Source organism: Amblyomma americanum, chromosome 2 (assembly GCF_052857255.1).
Source record: "Amblyomma americanum isolate KBUSLIRL-KWMA chromosome 2, ASM5285725v1, whole genome shotgun sequence".
Classification (NCBI taxonomy): domain Eukaryota; kingdom Metazoa; phylum Arthropoda; class Arachnida; order Ixodida; family Ixodidae; genus Amblyomma; species Amblyomma americanum.
The window spans coordinates 13704220-13728928 of record NC_135498.1 but is presented as its reverse complement, the minus strand read 5'-3'; the positions used below and the strand labels follow the sequence as shown (position 1 = coordinate 13728928).

At 50.4% G+C, this 24709-nt stretch overlaps 1 protein-coding gene across 4 annotated transcripts in view; it reads left to right on the top strand.

Annotated features, from left to right (window-relative positions):
- The first annotated feature begins 6983 nt into the window (after nucleotides 1–6983).
- The window catches only part of LOC144120607 (monocarboxylate transporter 12-like), a 39976-nt gene continuing 22250 nt past the window's right edge, over nucleotides 6984–24709 (top strand). The window contains exon 1 of one of the 4 annotated variants that reach the window (XM_077653185.1): nucleotides 6984–7261. Coding sequence is in view for 1 of the 4 variants with exons in the window: in XM_077653183.1 (XP_077509309.1) it covers nucleotides 7409–7466 (58 nt within the window). In the remaining 3 variants the exon portion in view is untranslated. Of the gene's footprint in view, nucleotides 7262–7294; nucleotides 7500–24709 lie in introns of those variants that run through there. The other 3 variants (XM_077653184.1, XM_077653186.1, XM_077653183.1) reach the window with 3 other exon arrangements.

The following is a 24709-nucleotide window of genomic DNA, read 5'->3' as shown; positions in this document are numbered from 1 at the left end:
GAGGGCGAGGAGGAATGGCCGGCCGAGAGAAAGGGTACCCGCAAACGAGCCGCAGTAAACGCCGCGGCACCCCGAAACAAAAAAGGCGTTCGCGGAACAACGCGTCGAAAGCGATTTACGGATCGAGACAGCTTCCCCCCCCCCCCCCCCCCCCTCTTCACAACCGAGGCTTGTATCGAAGCTGTGGCTGCTGGCAGAATGATCTGTTTGCCTTCCCGCACCATTTGCTTCGTTGTACGCGGCTCATGGCGCTACGTTAACGGTGCATGATTGGTTGTTTTCTCCTCTCAAAATTATAGCGTTTGTTACACCGACGTCCATCGAAAAACTTCAGTTGATTATTATCAAATATTTACCCTCTCTTAATGTGCAACTTTGTGCGGGTAATTTTTTTATTTCTTAGAGTATGAGAGAGGATTATGCCCGAGAGCGGCGCCGACCCTCCTGCACAGTATACGTCAAACTAAAATCACCCCACAAAAAGAAAGGCCAAGCGGTTGCCATAGGCTGAGACAGTCTGAACTTATAGAAGAAGGAAACAATGAATATTAGAGTAAAATGTCATAATAGGCTATTAATCTATACGATGAGACGACAGGCATAAAAGAAAACAGATTAATAAAATGGTGCATCGAGAATATGATGTCTCCGTCAAAAGACCAAAACACAATAGACCAGTGTCTCTTCAGCAAATTCTTCACCATAAGGCAGAACAGTAAAGTCTATCCTGTTTTGAACACGATAGACATCGAGTTGCGACACGGAGCGAAGCGACATTCGGAGCGAGACAGCCGGCCCTCCACTCTGGGCCCCAGGTGACGTCAACAGTGTGATGCAAAACGCAGGGCAGAGCGATCTACGTCAGCTGCGCTCACCGCCGGTGAGTTACGGTGTGAAGCTGCCTACCTGGGTGTCAGCTTTTTTCGCCCCGTAACCCCCGCTGAAAAGTTGTTAATGAATTTGTTTTCCTTGGATAGACTTTTTGGATGAGCATCTCCAGTTATGCAGATACAACATACTCCATAAAATGAAAATTAAAAAGGGTAATTAACGCATTTATTTAATTGGCAAATTAATTTAGGCATTCCACCTCTTACCTGGTCCCCGCCGTAGCCCCCATTATAGCCCCAGGGTTAAAAGAAATCAAAAGCAAGTTAAAGTTTCCAAGTATTTCGGACATTCTAAAAGAAAGCCTCCGGTACAGAGGCCAACAAGAGCGCATGAAAGTGCAGCATGCAGCACACGGAAAAACGCGGTCTGTGCAGCTCTCCCCATATTTAGGCGCCTTAAAGGTTTCGGCATCTCTCTGAGTGATGCCAATCGATTGCTTGAATAATTGCAAAGCAATTAAAAAGTTGGAGGGGCACTTAAGCTCCGCCTTAACTGTATGATGTGATAGCATTAATGGATTAATGCCCATCCATGCAGAATCAATCATTCTCGACTTTACCTTCATAGATCCCTGGGAGTCCTGATACACCTCCTGGCGCAGTGGTGCATCGGTTAAGCGATGCGCCACTGCCCTGCGATGGCAGCTGCTGCCACCGGTGGGGCTTATGTGACCCAGGTTGCTCAAATTAATGAGTAGTCGCGAGGGGTTGCTCAATAATTTAACTGCCACGGTGCATAGTTTGCTGAAATCCGGTGGGCAGGTTGGAATGACACCACAAGGTTAAGTTACTTAGGTGGCCCACCTGCCTCCTAGGTTACTTATATAATTGGTTTTTGGGGAAAGGAAATACAGTATCTGTCTCACATATCGGCGGACACCTGAACCGTGCCGTAAGGGAAGGGATAAGGGAGGGAGTGAAAGAGGAAAGGAAGAGAGAGGTGCCGTAGTGGAGGGCTCCGGAATAATTTCGACCAGCTGGGGATCTTTAACGTGCACTGACATCGCACAGCACACGGGCGCCTTAGTGTTTTTCCTCCATAAAAATGCAGCCGCCGCGGTCGGGTTCGAAACCGGGAACTCCGGATCAGTTGTCGAGCCGGAGTTCCCGGGTTCGAACCCGACCGCGGCGGCTGCGTTTTTATGGAGGAAAAACGCTAGGTTACTTCTCTGGGATTTTTTGTCGACTTTTCGCTCACGGTCAACGACGCCGACGCGGAAGACGATCCTTGACGCTGTCGCGTTAAACGTAGCCCTCCTGTGTGAGAGAAAGCAGACCGGATACGTGAAATGCTTTCATTCATCGGGATGCGTCACAGAAAGCAATGAGATCCGCTGTGGCAACATGTTACCGTCGACCAGCAGGGTCCGATATGCTAGATTCATACATTGCTGACCCTTTCAAATGGACTCCTTTTGGTGTAAGCAGATCTTGGCCTGAAGCTGGAAATTCTGAGCGATGGCTCCAGTGCGCTCTGTTTCTTGCTGTTGAAGACGTAAAAAAAAAAAGATATCCGCCGTTCGGAACTTGTTACCATTGGCTTGCCCGTGGCGGCAACCTCAGACGTTCACTGGGAAAAACGCTAAGCCGCCCGTGTGCTGTGCGATGTCAGTGCACGTTAAAGATCCCCAGGTGGTCGAAATGATTCCGGAGCCCTCCACTAAGGCACCTCTTTCTTCCTTTCTTCTTTCACTCCCTCCTTTATCCCTTCCCTTACGGCGCGGTTCAGGTGTCCAACGATATATGAGACAGATACTGTGCCATTTCCTGTCCCCCAAAAAACCAATTATTATTATTATTATTGTAACTAATATTAGGAAGAGAATAATAAAAACCAGAAAAGTGGCAGTGGCTTAGCCCGGCTATGCGAGGCTATACGTAGCGAGAAATCGATCTCCTGTCGATACCGCTGAACAGCGGCCGGACTCTTCTTCTCGTTACCCATGCGAAACAACTGTGATGCGGCCGTCGTGTCACCTCCGCATTTTATACACGCAGCTGTGCGCGCGCAGTTATGCGCATAGCTAGCACGCAGCGGGCCCCAGCGGCGAAGGCCGGCCAGCTGCTCTTCTCTAGCTGCCGCGCATGCGCACAGCCACCCGCTCTTCCACGTGACGTCACGCGCGGCGCCGGCGGTGAAGCTCTGACGTCACGCGCGGCGCACCTGCTGATCCTCTTCGGCCGCCGCGCATGCGTACAACTGGCCTCTCTGGACCACGGCGAAATGTTCGACTTGTAGCCAAGTGTAGCTCTCGCTACAAAACAAGTACCGCAGCCCGTGCCGATATATATAACGGGTTTAATCCAAATAGAAAGGGGACAAAATAACAGATGCGAAAGAATTATGCATAGCAGGAAAGAAAAGAAAAATAAAAAAGTCGAAAAATTCACATCTATTGTCGGGTACAAATTAAGTCTTCAATGAAGCTTCGCCCACATTCAGAACCATCGCAAAGAATTTCGGAACGTTTGCTTGCGGGCGTCCGCCAGGAGTTCACGAGCGGCTGACTCGCTTCCGCCCAGCGGTTTTTGCTGCCTCGCTCGCCTTCCAACGGTAACGACTTGCGCACTTTGGACAATGCATGCTTCGGATATACGAGGCGTGTATTAAAAGTCTCCAAAACAGCGTTCACTCCAGTCGCCTACTGACGTTATCTCTTCGATGATCTTCACTTCCCAGCTATCAAGTAGCGAACAGTGCAAACACAACGCTCAGAGCGGGGTGACCGAAACCGCCCAAGTGTGCCGCGTATATACAGGTGTGATCAATCACTGCGGGGACACTTGCATATGTGGTTGCGCGTAAAGTTGCGTGGCTTAATTCAACGACGCCATCTGTGGGCACATCGCGCAGCTGGTGCGCTGTGTGGTCACGGACTCGCGGTCTCTGTGCGAGGCTGCGCGAGCTGCAGGACCACGTGCTCAGAAGTTCCCGCTGTGAGTGATCGACCCTGTACGGGCAGACTGGCCCGCAGCGCTGCGAAACGGCAGACGAACGCTAAGCGTCGTTTTCAACTGGCGTTGAAGACATTTCCGACGTAGCCATGTTATAGAGGCAGATTAGGGTTTGATAATTTTACCAGCGTTCTTTGCGGCGCGAAAGCATGGTTCTTTTGTGAAGAAAAAAAATTAATTGCGAATAAAGTCTGAGCTCTTTGGTGAAAATAAAAACAATTGCAAGTGGAGCGTCAGACTTCCTCCTCTTGTCAACGCGGGGAGTACCATGTCATTTTCATGACGTGTATTCCTCTGAACTCTCAGTGTGAATCACAGGCGCCTGAGCTAACAAGCGGAGAGGTCGGAAGCGCTGACACTGCTTGAACAACCCAATGAAAGCGGGTTCGATCCTGGCCGCGGCGGCCGTATTTCGATGGAGGCGAAATGCAAAAAATTGGAGGGGACACTTAAGTTCCTGTTTAAGGGTATGACGCGACAGCGTAATGGGTTAATTTTCATACATGCAGCAGGTCATTCTATACTTTGCATTCAGGGATCCCTGGGTGTCCTCGTACCTCTCCTGGCGCAGTGGTGCAGCAATTAAGCGACGCTACACTGCCCTGCAATGGCAGGTACTCCCAGTGGTGGGCCTTGTGCGACTTAGGTTGCTCTTCCCGAGCGACCAATCATTAATTTCACTGCCACCTGCCAAGGTAGGCAGTTTGCTCAATATCCGGTGGGCAGGTTGTGATGGCGTCGAAAGGTCACGGGACCTATAGATGATCCACCTGCTTATAGGCTGCTCTCAAGGGACCACCTGCCAGAGCCATGCTCGTGATTTTTCGCTCACTACGCCGACACCGGATTTTCTGGACAATGGGGCCTTTAACCCGATCGTGTTAAAACGTCGATAAGGCACGTTGATTAATCTTAGCAGCCTAACCCACACTTCTTCCCCCAAACTATATATACTCTCTGGCGCTGGCTTATCCGAAGCTTGACTGGTTTTGATTTTCTCTTTCGGTGGCCAAGAGAGGTCATCACTTCGCCAACCTTTCATAGTTGAGGCACGGTTGGAGGAAACAGGGGTATTTTTGAAAGTGAGAGCGCGTGCAGACAGGAAGATGAGGCCTTTTCACCGGATAGAGTGAGAACAAGAACGCATTCGACTTGCCATAAAGTCGAGCGCTACTGATACGAATGCCCACCGACAGCTCGCGCTTATGAGATTACTGCGTACACAGCTCCACATAGGCCCAGCAGACAGAAATGGCACATAACTCGCAGTGAGCGACGCCTCGCATTCCCTTATATCAGCAGCAGTAAGGGTCGCTCTGCTGCTTCCTTAGCGCCTTATCCTTGGCGCCGTAGAGAGAGAGAGAGAGAGAGTGTGTGTGTGTGTGTGTCGTCCCGCCCTGCATGCGTGGGCGCTTAAGTTGCAACCAATGCAGAACCAACTTGCCTAAAATGCCACGCTTAAACCATAGTTCTAATACATAGTCTCTTTCTCATGTGTGCTGCTGGAGGAAGCGCCTTTGTGTTTGTGTACTTGTCTTACGTTCCTTCCTTTGAATGCTCTGAAGTTCAAATCAAGCGCTGCATCCGTCTCTTTCGACGGTGCTTCCTGGTTGATACGTGTTCCATGAGGAAGCGATGAGGCAATCATAGCCGGCGACGAATACATGTGATAGGGTGCATTTACGGAAATACCCGCCTAAGGCGTCGCTACATGTCCTTCACTTAGTTTTCTGACTCATCAAAGCTCACAAAAAATTCATCAAACACCCACAACCATATGACATGCCTGCTATCTTATAAAGCACAAGTCAAACAAGAGGCAGGAGGGGAGCCTCAGTCCGTTGGCCAGCGGACTGATGCTACTCTCACTCTATGATTTTGCCGCATGCTGATTGCTTGCAGACTTCATATTCCCCCTACCTCCATTTCACGGTTATATTCCCTCGTCCCTTTCCCCCAGTGCATTTACTGTATGGGTACCTGATACCGGGACACGATAAATCTAGTTTGACTTACCATTGCCTGTAGTGCGATGTAATGACTGCATATTTTTAGATAATCTATTACAGCCTCTCACTAAACAACCTAAGTATTACCGCGTTTCTAACATATCCTTAAAAAAAAAAGCCGAGAGGACAGCTGAAATCAGACAAAGTGGGCTATGATATGAGGTGGGGCTGATATTACTCCGATGCAGATGGTCCGAACGGGGCCGATCAATTAATGTTCTGCATCTCGGCCCGGCATCACCCCAGTATGGACAGCCCAGCGGGTCCCCAATCCCTCAGTCCTATTCTAATAAGACCGATGTAGTCAGACCATCGAGCGTCGGTTTTGGAAGTTGCCTAGCCTTTTAATATCCACATAGGACAAACGCATTCTTCGCAGGGACAAGCTAAATGTAGTCTTGCCAACACGCTCTACACAGGTGGCCGACGTAGGCATTAGAGTGGCTGCCCCGGTCCTATCTCCCCCCGTGGGATCCAAGGGACCCAGTATCGTGTGTTAACTATCGACGAACGTAGGAAGCCCGCATCCCCTAATGCGTCCCTTATTGGTTTGGTTTACGTAGCCTATGCGTTACACACTAACCGGCACCATCATAACGATGTGGGCAGTCCACTTCGTTTTATATATCCAGCCTTGTATTAATATACATGGGCTGCAGTAATTGGCCACATATAGGGCACAGTGCGGGAAACTCACATGGGCCGCCAATGTGCCCAATTCTGTTCTGAAGTGGGAAGTCCACATGTAGTCTGGTGCATCCGGATAGGGTGCTCTAGTTATTTCCTCCTTGTGCAGCAGATATATTTTGATCAGTACACATAGAATGCCTACTCTTTGGATGATTGCCAAGAGGCGCGGAATACCTGCGCTACCACTTCCTCTGCGGATGGACCGGGCCCACACTTAAGCCCAGCCATATGAATATGGTGACGCTCTGAGGAGCGCGTTTTGGAAGTCAATTGGCTGCGCGTATAAAAACTGTCGCTGGCAGCAAAAACACGGATTTCGTGCGAGCGTTCGCGCCGCGCGCCAATCTGCAGGATGACAAATGTCCCAGAAGGCTGGTTGACCGTGCTCTCCCCGAGTGCCCGGCCACGGCAACGCCCGAGCGAGCGAAACGGGCGAAACGCGCTCTCGCCGCGACCTGGTGCGTGGCGTGGGTTTGCCCGCTCTTTCCGCGCCGACCCCCGCTGCTTCCGCGGCTGCGTCGGCAACGGCGCGTGGCGGCGGCAACCCGCGCGGCTCGCCGACCGCCGTCGTCACCACCGCCGCCGCCGCGCCGCTATCTGCCGTCGCCCGCATACCAGTCGGCGTCGTCGATAAGGCCCCGTTCGCCCGCCCCCCATCGGCGTCGTAGAACGCATGCGGGGAGCTGCGCCTCCTCTGCCCGCCTGCAGCTGCATCGGGTGAGTCACGAGGCGATGCTCCGACGGGGATGCATATTGTGTGTTTTGACCTGTGGGCGCGCTCGCGATCGAGGGCCCCGTTAGCTTCGCCGTGCGTAGCTGTGCGGTGGGCGCAGGGCGCTCGCGGCCCGAGTGCGCTGTCCGGTGATGAGCGGAGTTCGCGTCGATGACAAACGCAGCAGGCCTGTCCGCGGCTCGGTGTCAAGTTAGGTCCAGTTTTTGCTGGGATCACCTAACAGCTGAGTGTGCTACTTAGCCTTCCCGGGCCGGACTTCCTTGTGTGTTGGTTGTCGTGTCTTGTTGCTTTGATACTGAGGGCCTCGGTTTCGTGCTCAAAATCGTGTGGACCCGACTTCGGTCAGTTTCAAAGGGTGACCGGGAGTTCATTGGTACGCGCGAAACGTTCCGTGCACTGCTGGCAAGTTCTCTCTCAGATCCTAGCGCTGATACTTCAGCCTGCGTATCAGCAGTAGCTGACGGAAACCGAAAGCACCTCTCACGCTGCGAGCGCTGACTTTTTTTGCATCTGCAATAGCTGACGGAAACTGAATGCACCCTCACGCTGCGAGCGTTGACTATTTTGTATCTGTACCTGCTTTTAGTTTATTCCCTTTGCTTACTGATGACCCGTCAGTTTCTGGGCTTTACGAAACACTTCGACAGGAGAAAAACAACAGAAAAAGAATATCAAAGGCCTAGTGGCGGAACACCATAAATAGCATGTACTTCCATCTCGTGTCCGCTTGCCGTCAATATCGAGTTCGTACGGACACTTCCTCGTGGGCGTTGCACCACTTGTTTACCGCATTTTATAGTGCGCAAAATTGCATGCTTCTTACCAAGGTTGGCACTCGAGCGACAGAAAAGTGCTACTCTAGCAAGCTGCAGAAGGCGTTGTTGCCCAGGTAGGCGTTTGCTTTAGCTGGCGTCGTCTGCGCATTCATGCCGATTGTGCGACATCGCTCCTGAGTGGGCCGTGGCCCTTCGGTTGAGCGCTGTGTTGGGAAATGGAGGTGCAAAACTGGAAGCGCGGTGGTTATTTGCTGTTTACATTACATTGAGGGCTGCACTCACCTTAATCCACAGTAACACATAAGTTCCCAGCTTTTTTTTTAAATGCTGGATGCATTTTGGTCTTAACAAACTGTCTTCCGAACAGGCTGCTAAAGTTCATGCATGGTTTGCAACACAGCTGCTTCATTCGGCTTGAAGAAGTTTGTGTTCAGTTTTCGTGCATGGTGACAGCCTTTGTTGTGTCTGCTGAGGGTATACAGTAGTGCCTACAAGAACGCCTCCAAGGCTCGAGGTGGAGGGATGAAAGTGATGCGTAAAACAAAACAAAAAAGGCCTTGTATGGAGGGAAACGTGTCTAGCATTAAATTATTTCAAAAGCAGGAAGCGAAGTCTATTTTAGGTTTCCTAGAAGAATGAAAATGAATGAATGGGAGTAGGCATCGACCTTACCATAAAGCAGTGCTTATGGCATGCTAGGAAGACAACGCGCTAATTCTTCACTCACGTCGATTATTAAATAGTCAGTGATACACCGGAGCAATACTCAGATTCCCCTCCGCCCCCAGCTAACGGGGCTGACATAGGCGGTCTCTTCTGAATTGAACGTTTTCGGCGAAAAAATAATGGGGCGACTGTAGATTCTCCATAGAAAATTTCTCGCTCACCGCTGTTCGCCCCCATAAGGGCATTACTGCGTTTCCCTCGGCCCGTGCTGCATTCAAAGCATCTGTTTTGGTGCGCTGGTGGGGCTCTGCACAAGTTACGCTTTTTTGCGAACTGGGTACTTGGGCAGTATGAGCACGTTTTCTCCGTACCATTACATTCCCTTATTCTATTACTGTGCCTTCAAATACGTAATGAAAGTTCTTTCGCGCGTTTTGGGCGCTGTAGTTAACCAAACTCCATCTGAATGCATCTTTCACGCTGCTAGCCAGATCCACCAGGTTCATTATGCTACGCGCACTTGCTAAGAGACCGCGGTGTTACTAGCTGTGCCACATTTTCACCTCATCCTCGGCTTGGATTTGGCGCGCTGTGCATCGGAGTTTGACCGGCGGAACTGGTGGCGCCACCTGTCCCTGTTTTTGAGTGACCACAGATCGGCCCGCGCGGTCCGAGAGGCGAAGTCCGAGGAGTGGCCACCTTGCTCGAAGTATATCATTCTAGCGCTCACGTTGCATGGGACGCGCGAACAAGCTGCGTGGCATTGAGGTTGACATACGCTGTAGACTGCGCTTTTCGGACACTGCTTGGCGTGTTCCAAAAGGGCCTCACGGGTCGATGGAAAAAAACGCAAAAAAAAAGAGAGAATCTAGGCGAATGGGTGCTAACCCCTGAAGGCGGGAACTCGCTGAGAATCCAATGAACGAAAATGGCAACTGACATCGCAGGAAAAGGTTAGGTGGAATAATTAAGAAAAAACGACATGGCAAGGCCGCCCTCTTATTTCTGTCTTGTTTTGCAACATCACTATGCTGTCTCGCACCTTCGTTATAAGTCCCTCAAGTATCAATACCCGGAGCAACCTGTTGATTCAGTGGCGTGAGGTATGCCGTCTGTTGAGATAACTTCAACGAAGCCTGTAATTGCGACCTAAGCTCCAAGCGTAAGATCGAATTTAAGCAAGGTGGGTTCGTCAGTGAGGTTTTTTTCAACCAGTGATGTCTATTTTTTTTTATTTTGCGGTGATATGGTGAATGTCGCACCACCGCGTCATTGTCACAAGCACGGAGACCGCACAAATGACACATGCTGTGTAATCAGGGCGTTAATCGTTTGCGCAATATTTAGCTCTGCTTCATCCCGCGTATCACGCGTCCTACTGCTCTAGTCAGAGGTAATGTGCCTCCTGCCTTGCATGTGCCTGTTTCGTGTTTATTCACTTTTACCGATTTATTTAAAAATCCTCAGGGTCTACAGGCCTGTAGGCGGCCCTCAGGATTTGACCATTTGAAACCAAATAGTCAGAAAGAAGTAGCAGAAAAAAAAGCGTGTGAAAACATTACAATACAACCCAGTCGATGCGACATAATCTTGCCCTGAATACGACAGACCGTTCTGTCTTAACGACACATTTTTCGACAGTAGTGTAGTATTTATCTGTGGTATTGTGTAGTATTTTTGCGTAGTATGTTTCTGTAGTTCCGTCCCTACGACAAGAGATAGCACAATACTACACAAAATTATGTCGTTACTACAAGTTCTTGTCCAAAAATGCTGCGAAAAATCGGTTTTCCCAATCGAAAAACGCGAACATTTTCTGCCGTCACAACAGATTTTCTGTAACGTTTTTGGCCATGAAGTTGTAGTAACAACATAAATTTTTTTGTACTTGCTATAGTATACAGATAAGTACTACAGAACTGTAGACTCCAGAAAGGTGCTGCGCAAAAAGTACAGTACTGCACAAAATACTACAAACCAACGGGAAAATATGTTGTTACGACCAAACGATTAAAAAATTTTGTCGTATTTTTGACATGGCTCTGTCATTTCTTTTTTTCCTCCACTGGGTTGTGACGACAGCAAAAAATTCTGGTGCGTTTTTCGACTGGGAAAGTTGATTTATAGTTACACAATTTTAACCAGAATTCTCTTGAAACTGCAGCATAATCTTTGATGGCAGCAGTCTGTGTTGAGAGGACATGAACCGAGGAGGCAAAATGAGTTTACCGCGTTGGCTGGCCCCGGGGGGGGGGGGGGGGGGGGGGGTTCTCCGCTTCGTCAGGAACTTACAGAACGTTCGAAGTCGTTGCTCCACGGACCGCGCTTCCTGCTTCCGCGCCTTCCGCTGTTGCCGTTAAATTGCGGCGATTAGACAATGGCAAAGAGAGAAGTAAAATAAATTGAAAATGTGCAGATTTTCGCTAGTATCTCCGCACAAAGCTTATACACAAGGTCTAGAAGTTGCTCATCGATGTAATGAAGTAGGAGGAGTTTTTCTTTTTTCAGTTCCTTGCGCAGACGACAGCGAAAGCGGACACTCTGCAGATGCCAAGGGAAGCAACATTGGCAGAGGGATGATCATTCTGTACAGTCTGGGCCCGGGGCCCCGACCCCGAGGAGCGGAGATGAGGCCCACTGGTTGGGTGGGTGTAACGAAAGACACCTTTAATTTGACGAGGACAGCGACAGCTGTAAATATCTAATTGACATGGTACGCGTACACAAAGACGACACCACAATCCACTAAACGAAAATCAGGACCATAACCGGCAGTACAACACATTCCTGTTGCCAGTGGTTTTGGCAGTCGAGGGCAGGAGGAGGAGGATTCCGAAGCTAACTTCTTAATGCGAAAGTATTGTAGTTGCATTACGAGAAAAGCCAGCAGCGTGCGTGTGTACTCGCAGATGTTACAGAAAATCCCAGCGATGGTAAGAAAAATAGGGCGACGTCCAAGCAGCCATGTGACGCACGCACCAAGCTGCCGAGCGCCGCCACTTTAGACAATCCTATCCATATCGTTCGTCAGTATATGCTGTCCACTGGCCGACGTCCATTTGGCGCCAATTTCCCCAACGTTCGTACCAAAATTGTGGCGCAACTGGTTGTCGTACAGCGTTCCGCGTGGTCTCATACGATTTTTCGTTGCGTGTAGCCCACATGTGCTCGTCAAGTTGGAGGCTAGCTTGCGAGAGGTGTTGGAACCGAGGACATAGGCATCGTCAATTGTGTGCCTTCCCAGAATTTCGTATCAAAGTTGTAACGCAACCGTTCGTCGTACAGCGTCCCGGGCGGGTTTCAATGCACACAGGGGCAGTAATGCTCTCGCATTCCGACACGTAAGCAGTCATAGTGTCTCTGCCGATTTTAATTGTCCAACAGAAAGAGGAGTTTTTTAGGCTCCCCGCCTAGACGATTGCCAAGAGGTCTTTATTCCTGGCTCCGACTTCGGTCAGACCGACGATGCGCTGCCTTTATTACCCGGGTCAGTATTCAAATATCTTTAAGCTCTGTAAAAAAAAAAAAATAACCTGAAGTGCGGTGAGGCGAAAACCTCCAGCGTGGTGTTACTGCTTGTGTCGCTGATGTGTGGTGATGTTGAATAAAGGCTACAATGTTCAGGCGGTATCCTTCCAGATCGGCGTTCAGGACATCTGGCAAGATTGCCTGGGGCAGCGCTCCTCTCGAACGATGGTGGCGCCACTCAATGACGTCACACGCTCATCAGCCGCACGGCTTTATCATTTTCTTTGCGATGCCACCAGACTTATCTCGTTTGATCGCGGGTGCGCGCAACTGCTTCCACATTTCTGACTGTTGTAGTTGTTTTGGTGCCTTATCTCTATGACGTCATCAATTTGATTGAGATCCATAGTGTGACACCTTTCTGCGAACATCCGCGCTGGCGAGTCATTAGCCTATAAAGGCTTTCGCCTTAATAAAGCTATCCTTAATCATATACATTCGGAATGCCCTCTTTCCCCACCGGAGGGTCGCAAAATAGTCATTCGACCAATGAATAATAATAATAATAATTGGTTTTTGTGGAAAGGAAATGGCGCAGTATCTGTCTCATATATCGTTCGACACCTGAACCGCGCCGTAAGGGAAGGGATAAAGGAGGGAGTGAAAGAAGAAAGGAAGAGAGAGGTGCCGTAGTGGAGGGCTCCGGAATAATTTCGACCACCTGGGGATCTTTAACGTGCACTGACATCGCACAGCACACGGGCGCCTTAGCGTTTTTCCTCCATAAAAACGCAGCCGCCGCAGTCGGGTTCGAACCCGGGAACTCCGGATCAGTAGTCGAGCGCCCTAACCACTGAGCCACCACGGCGGGTTATCGGAGGCTTTACTATTTCAGCTTAAGTTCAGAGATCCAACTAGAAGCCGTCCGACTGGCCGTTGCCCACATAAGAAAAAAATTCACAGGGGCACCTAATTACCTAATCTGTTGGTAATGCAATAGCAACAGAACCTATTGATGCCTTTTCTAGAATTGACGTCATTTCCGGTCTGGTGACATCACTTCCCTCCAGCCAATGAGCGAATTTTATGACCTACGACCAATTTTTTCCCCAATGAGGATTTCAATGCGACTTGGCGGCGACGACAGCCGAGTGCATATTTAGAATGACCGCCGCTTTCGGTTGCGCTCTAATTAAATATGACTCGGGACTTTCCACGTAACGGGTCTGCAACGCCTTGAACACTTAAGAAGACGCGTGATCGCCATCGGTTCAGAGCAATCTGGTCACGCCTATAGCACACGTATACGACCGGTAACTCGCCTTGCTTGGCAAACTGAAAGCGATAAGACCGTGTTCTGACGGCGACAAACGAAGATCACTGGAAAAACAAAGATAAGGATTCGTGGCATTATTCTCTCCTAATACGCCCAACCATCGACCGATGCTTAGCGCCGCCAAAAACAAAGGAAGTAAACGAGGAAGGACAAAGGATACGGGCGTCCGTTCCCGCGTATACAATATATATAGGGCGTCACTCGAGAGATAAGCACTTCCGGGCGTGCGCGGCGCCGTTGCGTGCTCTTGCTTCGTTTTGAACTGCTTTGTAGCCCAGTTCTCCAAGCCACGGACGAATGTTGAGCGGATGGAAATAACGGCGCTTTAATTAGTCCTCGTCGGCGGATAGGCGTCCAGGCCCTTAAGCCGTCACTGCACTTCGTGAGTTTGTCTGTCACAATGTGGGGAATGGGTCTGTTGCTGTTTTGTCATGTACAGACGGGCTAGTAGTCGGGCCTCTTCTACAAAATGACCCACCACGATGCCGTAGTGGTTTTGGAGTTCGGCCGTTGATTGCAAGGTAGCGGGATAGAATCACGGCGGCGGCGGTCGTGTTTTGATGGAGGCGAAACGCAAAAGGCATAGGTGTGCTGTGCGATGTCACAGTATGTTGAAGAACCCCGGGGGGTCTTAATTAATCCGGAGCCCTCCACTACGGCGTCACTCATAGACCATGCTTCGGGACGTTAAGCCCCACATACTAATACCAGTACCAATACCACCTCCGCATTGAAGGTAGGCGGCGACATTCAGGTTTGGTTTTCTGCTACTTTCGATAGCGCAGCTCAATTGAAGCGTGGTATGGCGTCTCCAGTGCCATGGACGAGTTTTAATTTACTCGATTTTTTTTTGCCCCGCACAGCAGTCACGCATGGAACGGTGCCACTCCAAGTCTTTTGTTAAGCGTCTTTGTACAGGGTCGTCCACTACTACAGGACAAAAGCTTATGATCAAGTATAGATTAGAGCTCCGCAAGGTGTAATAAGAAAGTGATGGCATGCGGTATCTACCTGCCGCGGTGCACGGCTAAGTGGTTAGAGCGCTCGGCTGCTGAACCTGAGGACGCGGGTTCAGTCCCGGCCGCGGCGGTCGTGTTTCAGTGAAAGCGGTTACTAAGCCGTGTGGCGTACAAAACGGCCTTCTCAGTCAGCCGAGCTATGCGTTGCCGGAGTTCAGGGTTGTAGCGGTGACGTCGCCAGCGCACAGTGAGACTGCGTCGAGCTTCTCACAAATGAAGGAGGTGGGCATCGACGTCGTTTCAGGGTGTGTTGTGCACAACAAATCCTCAGGGGATTTTTGTGTGCGGTGCGCCGACCGCTAGTGGAGCGCTGCGCGTGCCAGCCCAGCGTTGCGCGTGCACACGTGCGCATGGTGTTTGCGAGGCGACGACGACGAAGAGCGAGGCGAGCCCAAAGAGCGGAGAGCTGACGTGTCCGAAAACTGAGGTGTTAAGGAACACAGCGAAGCGGAGATCGTGTCATTCAAGCGTGGAGGTGGCAGCCGTCGGACGTTGGGTCCGTGCTGCCATGGACCTCCCTTGGATCACCGACGCAAGCCTCGTGCGTTCCTTTCAAGCGTATGGGTGGCAGCCAACGGACTGAAAGTCCGTGCTGCCAAGAGGCTTCCTTGGATAGCCTGCTTAAGCCTACGGCGTTTCGGAACGCCGTTGACGGGTCCTGAATAATAATAATAATAATAATAATAATAATAATAATAATAATAATAATAATAATTGCTTTTTGGGGGAAAGGTAATGGCGCAGTATCTGTCTCACAAATATGCGGACACCTGAACCGCGCCGTAAGGGAAGGGATAAAGGAGGGAGCGAAAGAAGAAAGGAATAAAGAGGTGCCGTAGTGGAGGGCTCCGGAGTAATTTCGACCACCTGGAGATCTTTAACGTGCACTGACATCGCACAGCGCACGGGCGCCTTTGCGTTTCGTCGACGGGTCCTGGCTGCACTTTCTCTGCTGATGCCAAATACCTGGGGCTGCTGACGGGAGTCCACCGGCTTCTCCCCGTGGTTCTCTGCACCTACTACCACCTGGCTCTCCTCCGCCGCTTTCTTCGACGCAACCCCAGCGACGCGTCGTAGTTCATCAACCCGCATCCGTCGTGTCTGCAAGGCGTCTCCGCTTCACCTGAGACGCTCACTATCTGATGAACTGTTTCCTTTATTCTGTAGTGTTGTACGCGTGTTGAGTGTGTGTCTGTATTGGTGCTTTCGTTTGTTATCGGCTCTTTTCCTTTAAATTATAAATACGGCTTTGTTTTTCTTTGACCTGTTCGTTCTCGAACCAGCACGCTATAGCGTTCCCCTTTGGAAAGTCGGGGACGCGTTACCAATTCGCGACACACGAGGATGGCGTTTGAGTTTACGGGTGTGTTTGTCGAGGTGGGCTTTGAGCCATGGGTAACCTAGGTGGGATGCGACGGTGCTGTATTAGTGGGACGGTTATCGCTGCGGAACGCAGACTATCGGGTCAGTGGTGCGAATGGAGAGCGCTTCCCCAGAACAATCGCTTGTGCGGATATGAGTGGCAAGTATGATGTGATCACTGCCCAACTGTTCCCCTTGGCTTGCTCCATGTGCGCGTACGGGTCCCGCGAAAGAGAGTGAGGGGAGGACGTGCACCACTGGTAACACCACTGCCGGTGCGGGTGGGTGTCGATCGGTAAGGAGTGTAAGGGAAGCGATCTTAAATTAGTGTGTGAAGCCTGCGACCCTTGGACGGGTCCCGCGGCATAACCCCACGTGGGGTGTGGAGCATGGAAATCACCGCCGATTAAGAGCGATCGCCCCATGCAGCGTGCGCGTGGGTGTCCTGGCAATCGGCACGGTGGAGGTTGGCGGACCCGCCGCGGTGGCTCAGTGGTTAGGGCGCTAGACTACTGATCCGGAGTTCCCGGGTTCGAACCCGACCGCGGCGGCTGCGTTTTAATGGAAGAAAAACGCTAAGGCGCCCGTGTGCTGTGCGATGTCAGTGCACGTTAAAGATCCCCAGGTAGTCGAAATTATTCCGGAGCCCTCCACTACGGCACCTCTTCTTCCTTCTCTTCTTTTCACTCCCTTCCTTATCCCTTCCCTTACGGCGCGGTTCAGGTTTCCAACGATATTTGAGACAGATACTGCGCCATTTCCTTCCCCCAAAACCAATTATTATTATTATTATTATTATTATTATTATTATTATTATTGGAGGTTGGGCGGCCGTTCCGAGCAGCAAGCATCGACTTGGGCTGGCTTGTACTCGGAGAGGTTGAGATTGTATTGGGGGCGTGCAATAATGGTCTGCGGATGGGTATTTGGTTGGGCAGGCAGGAATGGGGGCGTGTATTTGCCTACCTTAATCCAGCCACGAGGGGCAGTATGTGGTACCACGCTAAAGGCACGACAATGGAGACGGCCCCTGCATCGAGCAATCGCGATGGGGCGGGCTAGCTCGCCGGGTGGCAGTGCAGCGGCTGGGCACGGTGCCCTCCGAGGCCCGTTTTAGGGTGGCGTGGGTCGGGGTTCAGTGCGCCTGCGAACGCTCGGTAGGCACGTGTGCTGTGCCCCCGGGCTAAGAGGAGACTCTTCTCGTTGCGTAGTCGTGCTGGGCATCACAACGCACAGTCACTGTGACGCTGTAAAGAGATATCAGCCGGCGGAATAACTTATTCTTGGTGCTCATCTTAAAAGTATTCACCAACTGTTTACGAGCGGTCGACTTCATAGGTGCAGTGTGGAAAGAGAAGATTATTTTGGAAAGATTTTTTTTTACGTGTATCTCTATGGAGGAGGAGGAAAAACATTTATTCAGAGCACAAAAGCTGGGTGGGGTTCAGTACGAGAACCCTTTGGTCGTCATCATAATCCGGCCCCTCTCAACCAGCGATTTCTGGTCGAGTGGGCTGTGGCTATGAAGGGTTGCCTCCCAGCGCTCATGAGTCGGATCGGGGATTGCTGTCCAAGTCTGGGTTTTCTTGACATTCCCAAACCGCGTGAAAGAGTGTGCCAACTGCTCCACAGAAGGGGCAGGACGAATGGTAGGTTTCTGGCGGTACCATTTACTCATTAGGTAAGGATTGGGCAGAGTATTAGTTTGTAGTCGCCTGATTATGTGCTCTTCATATTTACTTAGGGTTTAGTGAGGAAGAGGATATTTCCTTCTTGTGATCTTATAGTACTCCGTAATTTCTGTGTAGCTTAGTAGGGGTGAGGAGTTGTCAACTATGTCAGAGAGAGGCTGCGTGCCAGATGCTCGGAGGAGGAGAGATCGAGCAGCTGTGTTGGCCGCCTCATTGCCCGTCGTTGAGAGGTGCCCTGGCGTCCAGAAGATCTGAATGTTGGAAGGATTTGACCTTTCCAAAATTTCCCAACACGGAGCGCCAACGCGGCCTCTGAGGTAATTGCGTACCGCTGCTTGTGAGTCGGACATAACCGTTGCCTCGCTGTTCTTTGATATCGCTAGTGTGATAGTTGCTTCTTCAGCCGATGTGGTATCCATCGCTTGGATAAGGCTGCTTGCAATGATGTTCCCCCGGGGTGAAACTGCTGCAATTGCCGCGACTCCGTTAACGGGTCCAGCCGCATCGACGTAGATCGTTGTCCTTGTTTCCATCCCAGCGCTTAGAGAGGTGTCTAGCTCTGGCTAGTCTCCGTCCTCTGGTATATTCCTCATCCATGCGTTTTGGTATGTGGGGTGAGTCGTAATGTGTGATCTCATCTGCATGGGCATGTCGATCTTGTCAGCGACTTCCCGGGGTGGACTGATTCTCAGCTTCTGTAATATTTTCCTGCCAGGTTCTCTATGGAACCGGTCGCCATACAGTACCCCCAACGGGGGTAAAACCAGTAAGGACACATTAGTGTGTTTAGAAAATGCATCGGCCTTAAAATGACGTTTCATATTTACACATTCTGTCTCATATAGTACTCGATCGGATTTGGTTGACGAAGGGGCGTATCAGATTGACTATGAAATCGGAATGCTGCATTGAAAATTTTTGTTTACACGCATTCTTATGGGTCGTACACCCACTTGCAACCGCTGCACCGACGGCAGCAAGCCGCATCTTCCTTACGTCACAGACCGCTGTTGGTCTATAGTGAAGTGTCGGTTACGTGAGTTCAGTCGTAAACGACGTCCCTTTGTCCGTGAAAAGAACTGCGAGTGAACCATGTCGCAGCGCGACGTTCTCCAGGAATGAATTCCGAACTTCACCTGTATAAATTTTCGCATTTATGTTGAATTTACCCTTAGTTCGAGTGTGGAAGGTTTCTTGAAGCAAACCTTGAATGAGAAATGTACACTTTGTTGGGCTGTGTACTTACTTGCAGCTGGCTCCTGGAGCGCTGTCGCGATGCGGGGAGGTATCTTAAGATCCAAACTTTGCTGCGGCCACTGATATCTATGTGCAATTGGGTAACCCTGTTCGCCGTAGAAAGTGCATGGCTAAAGATAAGTGTTTCTTGTTTTGGCGAAAGCAATGGCATACCCACCTATTTCATCATGCGTGCCCTTCATAGAAACAGCCAGAGTCCCTCAAGCGGTGCAAGTGTAGTACGTGTTTCAAAAATAACACATTCATATTTTTAAGGCGTTCAACGCAAACCTCAGCTGTTAATTTCTGACAGCGCACTATTTTTGACAACCTAACCCGAACTTGACGAGGGTTGAGCACATCCGTGCTGCCAAGCGAGCACGAGCCCAAGAACGAAGCAAGGCGCTTCTCTGCTCCATTGTCGTCGTTTTTTTTTTCTCTCGTATTCCGCTAGTAGCCGCACGGCGCAATCGAAGGTTGAATGTCGTCGCTCTGTTACTTAAGGTTGGGTTGCCGGAACTCTGCATATCTCGCGTGACACAGGCAGTATACGTAGCCTTGAATATGCATGAATACAGCCAAATGTTCCTGCGAATTTGGAGGCCTCGGCCTCAAGACGCGAAGTAGAGGTGTGAGCCCAAGCGAGGCAGTGGTATAGTGAGGCCGGCTGCACCTTGGAAGGCTTGGAGGACGAACGACGGGGAAAATCGCCCGCTTTTGCCAGTCGAGGCCTCGGCGGGTAGCTGGGGGGTCGCCCTCGAAACGCGTTGCGTCAGCAGAAGGGAATGCGCGCCCCACTGCGTCGTACGGGCGCGGTGGACTCGACGCCTCCTCCCGTCACGGATGGCCGCCGGGAACCGCGCCGCTGCGTGCTTCTGCCGCCCTCGCAAGTGCGACACTGCGACGTGTTGTGGAGGGTCGCTCCAGGTGGCAGCACCGTCGCCACCTATGACGTAACGACGCCTTGCGCGTTCGTTTGACTTGCTGATAGCTGGCACAGCGTGCATTGCGAACGCTGTGATTTCGCCCTGTGCAACGAATGCACTTGACCAATTCATGCATACGCATGAAAGTCACTCACTTCGATAAGGTTAAGCTAACACTGCTTAGGCGCGAAAAACTTCGACATAATCCTAACAAAGCGGTGAATGCAACAAATTAATTCCAGTTTGAATCCCGTGTTGGAGCTGATGTGTTGTAGATTATTTTTACGATTTCCCTTGCCACTGAAGAGCTTTTTTTTTTCTCGAAGTCCAGGGCAGCTTGTCCTTTGGCGGCTTAGCATTAAAACGCCATCTTGCATTCATCGAATGCAACCCATGCGGTATCTGGCGTGGCATCTGGAAAAAGTATATGTACAAGTGTTAACGCATAAATGCCGGGAGACAACTGTGGCGCTATGCTGGATGTAAGTACATAAGAAAACGCGGCAACAGCCTCGGCTGCTGCTGCTGAAAGGACATTCTGACATCAAAGAACCGCAAGCTTGCTGAGAATTGTTTCTTTTTATTTTTGTACAGCCGCCCACAGACTTAACACGAATGACGGAACTATTGGCCTGGACTGCCGTCAGCGCCACGAAGGGACAGTCATCGGTGCGAGATAATACTCTCGGTATGGTTTACGGTGGCTGACGATAGCTGGTGCACAGTTCGCTTTGACTGCAATTAGTGATTGCCGCGATAAGAAAACTGAAATGAGCATTGTGCATCGGCGAGCAAAAAGCGCAGAAACGCCCCCGTGACGAGCGCGCTGTCCACGCGGCGATCAGGCACAAGCGTAAAAGCAGTCAAGGCTAGCTGTGCACAAGCTATCGCCAGCCGCCGTAAACTTACCGAGAGCATTGTCTCGCACCCGATGACTATCGCTTCGTGGCGCTGACGGCAGTCCAGGCCACGCGTTCCGTCATTCGTGTTAAGTCTGTGGGCGGCTGTATGTTACGAATATCGCCCAAAAGCTTCAGATGCGCCATATATTCAGCGAAGCTGCTATAGCGTTGCCCATTCTGTTCGGTACAAATGACGCTTACAGTTGCTTTCCTGTAAGCGACACAATCAGAAATACATCCAGCAGGCCTGCCGAACTTTCTAAGAACTTGTTAATGTGGGAGCCTCGGCTCGAAGTTAGCCATTTCTGGTTTGGTATTTCTGGTCGAGGTCATTTGGGTTTAGGACGACGAAATGTGACTGTGAGTGCGACGCGTTTTGAGTCGTGCGCAGCAACCGCGGCGTGTGCGTTGTGTGTCGGCCTGTGTCCTTGCCGCGCGCCGCGTGGTCCTCGAGCAGGGGAGAGGACTCGAGAGGGCTTGCGCTCTCCGTTCACCAGAGCAAATCCGGGACCTCCCCCACTCTGGCCCCAATCCTGTACCATCCACGAGAACATCGCAAACAACGGCATCAAGAAAGGGCATCTGTCCCTCAAGTGCTGCGAAAATATGCACACACAAAAAATGTTAGTGTTTTAACGTAGCTAAACGTGTATGCCTGCGAAACCATGTGTTTAGCCTGGCTCATGGCTTTGCTCTGCTGGGTCGTCGGCAACTCTGGCGACGATATTAGACTCAGGTTAAACTCCGATCGAGGTTAAGCTGATCTCATCTGTTCGCGCCGCAGATGGAAGTTGATGAAGACGACGATGGGCAATGCATGGCGTGAGAGTGTGTTGCATTTGGACACGAGGTGTGATCGGCTGCAGCGACAGCATAGTGCTGTCGTAAAGACGGCAGTGGCCAGAGAAGCTGATCTGTTCGCGCCGCCGCGGGTTCGAAATCGAGTCCCGGCAGTATTCATTTTATTTCTGTATGTGCTGTTGCTATGATAGGTTTGGCCACGGTCACCCTCAAGGTCACCCTCCCATTGGCTGCAGCTTGCGCGACGCTCCTCTGAGCTAACCCGGGCTTACCTGAGTTACTGCGAGGCTTCACAGAAGATTTTTGGTTGGGACCGCTTTAAGTAGTGCATGCTTCTGCGCTAAATTGGAGGGGACACTTAAGCTTATGACGTACGCGGTCGCGTTAATGGGTTAATGCCCATATATGCGGAATTGGTCATTCTCGACTTGGCATTCGCAGATCCTTGGGAGTCCTCACAGCCCTCCTGGAGCAGTGTTGCAGGGGTTATGCGATGCCCCACTGCCCTGCGATGGCAGGTGCTGCCACCGGTGGGGCTTGTGCGACCTCTAGGTTGCTCTTTCGGAGCAACCAATCATTAATTTAACTGCTACCTGCCTCGTTGGTCAGTTTGAATAGAATCCGGTGAGCAGGTTGTGATGAAGCCACAAGGTCACTGACCTAGGTGTCCCAGCTAGGGATTTTTTGCTTTGAGGATTTTTCGCTCAACACACCGACGACGCCAACAACGAAGACGCCGGATTTTCTGCGGAACGGGAACCTCACCAACCCCACCCGAGAAACTTCACGCCCGAGGAAGGCGCCATATCACCTCAGCCCGCAAGTTCAAAAACTGACGGCCACTGTGGGGGCTTTATCCATCCAATGCGCACATGAAATGGGCTGCTAAGAAAGCACGGCGTGCCATGTCGAGTATAGTGTAAAGATGCGTTATCAGCCGCCACACAAAGTGTTCTCTTGTCGCAGTGCGGTGGTTTATCGTGTCGCGCTATTGTGTGGGGTTTTGTTCGTTGGAAAGGTTGAAAGCCGTGCCAACAGGGGCCAGAGTGAATGCAGAAAGAATGGCGACCGCCACTCAAACATTTCTGCGCATTGCAAGACGTTGGCTTTTATCTCCTCTTACAAAATACTGGCGGGTTGTTTTTCCACAGAGATAGCGCCACTCGAGAAATGTGGAGGCATTTCATCTGTCTCGCAGCTAGGCTGAGATGCGGTAGTCAGCTGTCTGTAACATTCGCGGGACTGTGTAGGAGCGGTGTGCTGTACGAGTTGTTTTTATTTTATCTTTTTTAATGCTCTTATCGAATTTTGACTTGACGTTTTCTTTCCTTGAGCCGAAGGTGGGTTTTCTTTCTGCCGTATAAATGCTTGTACTAGATTAAAGTACAAACGGGCTTATATACTCGCCGTTGGAGCGATCACTTTCAAATTTCCCATATACGGTATTTGAAAGATGAAAAGATCTCTTTTCAGGAACACACTCTCAGCACAGCGAACGGCAGTTGCGGTAGAAACGGTACTAATTATCGAAATAATTTACTACTTACAACAGCCTGTCTTCTTTTCTTTCTTGTCTAGCTTCTGCTGATAATAATAATAATAATAATAATAATAATAATAATTGGTTTTTGGGGAAAGGAAATGGTGCAGTATCTGTGTCATATATCGTTGGGCATCTGAACCACGCCGTAAGGGAAGGGATAAAGGAAGGAGTGAAAGAAGAAAGAGGTGCCGTAGTGGGGGGCACCAGAATCATTTGGACTACCTGGCGATATTTAACGTGCTCTGACATCGCACAGCACACGGGCGCCTTAGCGTTTTTCCTCCATAAAAACGCAGCCGCCGCGGTCGGGTTCGAACCCGGGAACTCCGGATCAGTAGCCGAGCGCGCTAACCACTGAGCCACCGCGGCGGGTGGCCTCTGCAATCACAGAATGACGGTGTTAATTGAAACGCTCAATAATACCCATTACTTATTTTGTTCGTTAATTACGATAGTTCTTAAAGTAACTGACGTTCACCGCCGACAGTGTGTTCCTAAAAAGCTTTTTCTTTTTTCACGCACCCTATATATATATTTAGGAATTTTTGGAAGGGCTCGCTGAAACACCCAGTATATTTGTTCCATATATGTTTGAGACTGACAGCAGTGTCGTAGCTTCGGGCTTTCAACCTTATGCAGTCCTGTTAATTCTTTTCTATACACTATTGGCATCGTAGGAATAGCTGGTTATTAGATGAAGTGCACTTAGGAAGCCCGATGAATTACTTTGAAGTCGTCGCTGTCTCGTTTGGATACCCCATCTTTACTGAATACCAACTAGCGAGACTCTGTGTTGCTTTCAAGCAATCTTCGCACACGGTTAAAATACTCAAGTCGACTAATACACGGTAAGCGCGTTAAAGGTTTGTGCGTCCGTTAGGCACAAAGATTACTCGAGCCTTTCACTTCATATCACAAACACCTACCGCGGTGACTCAGTGGTTAGGGCCTGAGGACCGGGGCTCAATCGCCGACGCGGCAGCTGCAAAAGGCGCTCGAGTGCTGTGCGTGGCCAGCACACGTTAAAGAGCTCCAGGTGGGCTAAACTAATTCGGAGCCTTCCACTACGGCATCTTTCATAGCATGAGTCGCTTCGGGACGTTAATCCCGACAATTTACTATTTATTAATGCGAAATCATTATATCGCTTATCAGCAACGAAACACGATGTACACCAAAAAGTGGCGTCCCAAAGCCTTATGACGTCATTAGGGTGTCACATGACCTCATCATTGTAGCATAAGATAGTAACGGGTGATCGTAGGCAACGAAGCAAGACATCGGACGAGTGAGTGTTAACTAGTAAGTGATTGTGATAGTTTTGAAATGGCAAAGAAAGTTACTAGATAATGATGAGGGCGTTTATGACAATGGAAATGATAAACACCTTTAGGTAGAAGTCATAGCACGTAAGGACCTCAAGTGCCCATTAATTTTTTCAGTGCAGGCTGAACAGAAAAACAAAAATCAGCCGGTGACTCGACTGTTGGTGCAAGCCTTTGCCCTTCAATGTTTCAAACATGACGCTTCCGCTGCTGTTTACGAGTGCACTGCGCGCCGCCGCCTTGCAAAAGGCAGGGTCGCCGGACCGAAACTCCGTTTTGTCGTCAGTTTCAGCGAGCGTTTCAGCAGATGACGAACTTGAACGGTGGGAACATTTCCGCGCTCGTGCGTTGCACGGGCAGAGTTAGTGCGAGGCTTTCCCT